Below are 6071 nucleotides of genomic sequence, written 5' to 3' on the forward strand. Positions count from 1 at the left end.
TAGTCCCAGCTACTCAGGAGGCTGAAAATAAAGATTGATGCTGAGTTATTTATTTATTTAACTACTCAATTCTTAAACCATGCTTGTACCTCTTAAAAAAGAAAAGATTTCTGTGCTATGCTGTTGCTAATATAATGTCTTTCACTGGATTTTTTTGCTACTCTCAATGCTGATTTAGGTATTCTGTGTGAAATTTTACTCTCTTCAAGGTGTTGTCAGTGCATCAGGGAGAGACTTAGAATGCTTGATGTGATTGTATTGTTAAATATATAAGTAAACCTGAATTTTGAATTTTCATTTTATTTTTATTCATTTTTTTTGGTAGCCTTTGGAACACAGTTACCACCAATGCATCAGCAGCAAAGGTATAGTCAAAAGCTTTTGAAAAAGTACTTGGCAAGTTTTAGTTGAGCTATATTTGTAGACAGAACCAAGTTAGTGTGTAGTGAATATGTGTCTGCATACTTTTTTGTATGTGTAATTTATTTCCTTTCACTCGGGAAGATAACATAACAATCATTTTTCTTTCTGAGTGAGATACATTTGTAATTTGGAAGGATAGGGGGACATTTTAGAAGAACTGGAGTAATTAGTGTAACTGTTAAGATGATATTCTCTGAACTCTAACTCCTTTGCAGTTCATGTCTTCAGACTGTTCCATTTACCATTCCTTCCTGACTTGATGTGTATCACCTTAATTAAGATTCTTAGTTTAATAATGCCATAATTTTGCCATGAATGTATGCTTAGAACCTTAGTTTAAGCCATGAAGAGACATTAGACTTCTATTTTTATTAGTAGATTACCTTTTATTTGAAAATAAGTTAGCTTCGAAGGAAAATGTAAGTTTCTGTTATTCTTAGCAGGTCTGTAATGACAGAAGAATACAAAGTTCCAGATGGAATGGTTGGCTTTAGTAAGTAACCTAATTTTTTAAAGTTTTGAAAATATAAAGCATACTTTATAATCTTTCCGCAAATAATTTTTTATTTTTTTTTATTTTTACCAGTAATTGGCAGAGGAGGTGAACAGATCTCACGCATACAACAGGAATCTGGATGCAAAATACAGATAGCTCCTGGTAACATTATTCTCTTGGTATTTTCAAAGGGACTAGAAAACTAGTATTTTTTTTAGGTTTCTAGTGATAATGATGCTACCTATTGATCTTTTGACCTAAAATTTTCTTTCCTTTTTTTTTTTTAATTGTAGACAGTGGTGGCCTTCCAGAAAGGTCCTGTATGTTAACTGGAACACCTGAATCTGTCCAGTAAGTATGAAAATCTTAAAAGTCTTCTTTTTTTTTTTTCTTTCAGAGTCTCACTCTGTTGCCAGGGCTAGAGTGCCGTGGCTTCAGCCTAGCTCACAGCAACCTCAAACTCCTGGGCTCAGGTGATCCTGTTGCCTCAGCCTCCCAAGTAGCTGGGACTACAGGCATGCTCCACCATGCCCGGCTAATTTTTTTTATATATATATTTTTTAGTTGTCCAGATAATTTCTTTCTATTTTTAGTAGAGACAGAGTCTCGCTCTTGCTCAGGCTGGTCTCGAACTCCTGAGCTCAAACAATCCGCCCGCCTCGACCTCCCAGAGTGCTAGGATTACAGGTGTGAGCCACCGCGTCCGGCCCTGAAAGTCTTCTTACAGTAACATGAACTTTGTCTTTGTTCTTCATTACTGCTTTCTTTAACACCATCATCTCCCTGCCCAATTCCTTGAATGTCCTCTAACTCCAAAGTTTATGCCTCATATCTTTCTCAATTCAGGTTCATCATTTGAACCATTGAACACAGAAAATGATTTAAACCATCTTCATATCTATCTATTCCAGTCTCTACTTGAGAAGCCAAATGTGGCCTGGAGAAAAATGCACAATCACATTAATTGTTACCTAAAACTCAAAACAGTTAAGCTCAAGTGAACTTTTGTGTTGCCTTCATTTCTCTAGTTCCATTCACTCTCTTCCAAGGCTTGTTAGTACTATATGCCCCCCTCCTCCAGATCTTCAGCATCTAACCCCTTCTCTCCCACTTAACCTTATTTGAGATAATAGCAAATAAGAAACAGTTCTACCTTTCTCTACCACTAAATCTCTCAGCCTTCATTTGTTTCCTATACCCATAGTACTCCGATATTACCTTCCTTTGTATTCATGTGCCTAAGGCCAGCCCTTACTTCCTGCTGAAGGTCGTGTCCCTGCAATTGAGCTTTCTCTTGAATCGTTTTCCCTTCTTGATAATTTCTAACAGCATACTGACATGCTTCAAAATCTTATCTGAACAAAACCCATCCCTGAACCCCACATTTTATTTCTCTGCTCTATTTTACAACAACTTTTCTTTGATGAGGTGGCTATACTTGCCATATCATCTGCCTGTTTTAATTTTCTCTTGAATTCAATGTCAGTTAGGCTTTTATTCCAACCTTTTCATTGAAATTTCTCTTCTTAAAGTTACAAAATGAATGCCACATCATTCAGCCTGTCAGCAGTGTGACACAGTGAATCACTGCCTCCTTAAAATACTTGATTTATTTGGCTTTGAGATACCTGTGTGACTGGCCCTTTCTCAGTCTTGGCTGTTCTGCTTTAACTTCTGGTCTCTCAACATAAAAGTGATCCAGAATTCAGTCCTCATGTAGTATATTGACACATATCTATCAGATGACTTCATTCAGTCTGTTAAACTGAATTTAATATATGGCTTTATATACCATAAGTTTTATATACTCTTAAATTTTTATTTTCAGCCTTAATCTCTCTCCTAAATTACAGATTCATGTATTTGCTGCTCATTCAGTATCCCTACTTGAATGTCTATTAGACATCTACAACTTTGATCATGAAGACAGAATCTTTGATTTCTACCTTATCTCCAAGCTACCCTTTTATTTTGTCTTATTTATCCTCATCTCCCTGTATGGGCAAATCTGTTTTAATGTTTTATCTTTCTCTCATGCACCATTTATCCATAAGCAATTCTTGGTCATTTTTTCCATAATTTATTCAGAATCCAGCCTCTTCTTGCCACCTTCTATACCTTAGTATAGAAGGTATAGACACCATTTGCTTGTATTATTGCAACATGTCTTTGTTCTTTTTACCCTTGTCCCACAGTAGTCTATTCTTGTAGTAGTCTAGCCATAGTGATCCTTTTAAAATGTAAATCAGTTCATATCACTACTTTGCTCAAAATCCTATAATGCCTCCACATTTAGAGTAAAAGTTAATGTCTTTCCATGGCCTAGCCTATTTGCCACCTTGCTCACTTCATTTTTTTTTTTTTTGCCATTCTTCCATCAACTCACTTTTTTATAACCCCATTTAGCCTCCTTGTAGTCTTTTAGCACACCAAGCATGCTCTTTGAGTTCTTTGCACTTCTTGTTTCTTCTGTAACATTTCTCTTGTTTCTTCTGTCACTTCCCTACTTCCTTCAGGTATTATCTCTATTGGTAAGGCCTCCCATGTCTATTTTGTATAAAATAGTATTCCCTTTCAGAAATGCATGCATGTACATTCTGTCCTTATTTTGCTTTGATTTTCGTTATAGTACTTACCGAATGACATATTATTTATTGACATTCTATTTTTACTTAATGAAGTTAATCATTCTAACAGAAACCCTGTTTTCTTTAGTCCTCTAACCCCATTACCTAGAAGAGCACTTAGTTGATATTTAAGTATTTGTTGAATGAATAAATATTAACATGAGTGAGCAAAATGGTGCTTTAACAATGTAAATAAATCATTTAATTCTTGGAGGAATTAGCTTAGTTCGGAGATAACTTTAGAGGATTCCTTAGAAATTTATACTGTTCTCAAAAATTAAAATTGTATACCGAGAAAATTTATTGCATAGTTTGTTGTTTTTTTGTGTTTTTCCTTTTTTGTTTTGTTTTTTGTTTGTTTGTTTTCATTTTAGTTAAAAGCAAAACCATTGTTAGCAGCCAAGCTGGGAGGATCACTTGAGGCCAGGAGATTAAGACCAGCCTGGGCAACAGCAAGATACCATCTCTACAAAAAAATTTAAAAATTAGTTAGGTGTGTTGGTGCACACCTGTAATCGTAGCTACTTGGGAAGCTGAGGCAGGAAGATGCGCTTGAGCCCAGGATTTTGAGGCTGTAGCAGTGAGCTTTGATCAGGCCATTACACTCTAGCCTAGGCAATAAAGACCCCATCTAAAAAAAAAACCAGGGCCGGGTGTAGCAAGCAGCTCATGCCTGTAATCCTAGCACTCTGGGAGACTGAGGTGGGAGGATCGCTTGAGGTCTGCAGTTGGAGACCAGCCTGAGCAAGAGCAAGAGCAAGACCTTGTCTCTAGAAAAATTAGCCTGATGTGGTAGTGCATGCCTGTCTCAGCTACTTCAGAGATTGAAGCAAAAAGATGGCTTGAGCTCAGGGGTTTGAGGTTGCAGTAAGCTATAATGACACCAGCGAACTATAGCTGAGGGGAGAGAGTGAGACTCAAACAAATAAATAAGTATTAGCTTTAAGGCACCTAATCTTGAATTTGGATAGGAGTACTTCGTTATGTTATTTTATATTGCTCTATTTAGAAAAGCTTGGGTGTGCTGCTCCTTATTTTTTTAATATTAATTTGTTAACAGATCAGCAAAACGGTTACTGGACCAGATTGTTGAAAAAGGAAGACCAGCTCCTGGCTTCCATCATGGTGATGGACCAGGAAACGCAGTTCAAGAAATCATGATTCCAGCTAGCAAGGCAGGATTAGTTATTGGAAAGGGGGGAGAGACTATTAAACAACTTCAGGTATTGTTACATTTATAAATGATTACTTTTTGTCTGTTTTGAGGTCAGTTTTCTTCCACTCTTTCCTTAATAAATATGATTTCTCTGATTATGACAGGAGCGGGCTGGAGTTAAAATGGTTATGATTCAAGATGGACCTCAGAACACTGGCGCTGATAAACCTCTTAGGATTACAGGAGACCCATATAAAGTTCAAGTAAACTTAACTTTTTACTTTATAAAGAAGGAGTTTGGGTTGGACGGGATTGAGCAAAACATGCATGAATAATTAAAATGTTGTGAGACATGCTTTCTAAATTAGCTAACTTTTTCTACTTTAGCAAGCCAAGGAAATGGTGTTAGAGTTAATTCGTGATCAAGGTGGTTTCAGAGAAGTTCGAAATGAGTATGGGTCAAGAATAGGAGGAAATGAAGGGATAGATGTAAGTAAAAATCATTCAAAAATGGTTGTATGCTAATCCATAAATAGTAGTGTTTTTCCTGTTTTGTATTGGATAACCTTCTCTAACATGGTGTTCTTTTCTACTGGAGTACAGAATTGTATATTTTGTATCATGTTGCTCTTTTGATATAAATGTAGCATTGTATATATTAATACTTTTGTGGTTTGATGCAAATTAATTTTCAGGAAATAGCTTTCCTAATACTTAGTCTTCTTTACATAAGGTTCCCATTCCAAGATTTGCTGTTGGTATTGTAATAGGAAGAAACGGAGAAATGATAAAAAAAATACAAAATGATGCTGGTGTTCGAATTCAGTTTAAGCCAGGTGAGTACATATGTTAATCTTCTAAGTGTGGTAGCAGTTATTATTATTATTATTGAATTAACCCACACACATTTGTTATTTAATTCACCCTATTTGTTTCTTTGTTTTGAAGATGATGGAACAACACCTGATAGAATAGCACAAATAACAGGACCTCCAGACCGTTGCCAACATGCTGCAGAAATTATTACAGACCTTCTTCGAAGTGTTCAGGTTTGATAAAAAAATTAACATTTTCATTTTTTGTTTTCATGAGAAAGTGTTTTCCTTCATCTAATCTGAAAATTCTCCCCTCACCCCTTATATTTTTATGTAAGAGTCTGCTTAATAATGTTTTAATGGCTAGAAAGTTAAAATTACTTTAAGGTAGACATCTTGGAGCAGGAGGAAGTGCTATATAAATGCACTACCTTATTCACTCCAGTATGAAAAAATGAATAATAGCAGGAGCTGGTTGAGGTGACTGACACCTATAACATCCCAGTTACTTGAGAAACTGAGGTAGGAGGATTGCTTGAGACTAGGAGTTTGAG

General features: G+C 35.9%; 1 protein-coding gene across 1 annotated transcript in view; it reads left to right on the plus strand.

Moving 5' to 3' along the window:
• FUBP1 (far upstream element (FUSE) binding protein 1) overlaps window positions 1-6071 on the plus strand; it is a 32742-nt gene that overhangs the window by 9231 nt on the left and 17440 nt on the right. The window contains exons 4-12 of the mRNA XM_012661117.1: window positions 326-365; window positions 864-916; window positions 1010-1081; window positions 1213-1270; window positions 4607-4769; window positions 4867-4965; window positions 5090-5191; window positions 5436-5538; window positions 5651-5751. Coding sequence (XP_012516571.1) covers window positions 326-365; window positions 864-916; window positions 1010-1081; window positions 1213-1270; window positions 4607-4769; window positions 4867-4965; window positions 5090-5191; window positions 5436-5538; window positions 5651-5751 — 791 coding nt within the window. The remainder of the gene's footprint in view (window positions 1-325; window positions 366-863; window positions 917-1009; window positions 1082-1212; window positions 1271-4606; window positions 4770-4866; window positions 4966-5089; window positions 5192-5435; window positions 5539-5650; window positions 5752-6071) is intronic.

This window comes from Propithecus coquereli, unplaced genomic scaffold (genome assembly GCF_000956105.1).
Source record: "Propithecus coquereli isolate 6110/MARCELLA unplaced genomic scaffold, Pcoq_1.0 Scaffold7, whole genome shotgun sequence".
Classification (NCBI taxonomy): Eukaryota; Metazoa; Chordata; class Mammalia; order Primates; family Indriidae; genus Propithecus; species Propithecus coquereli.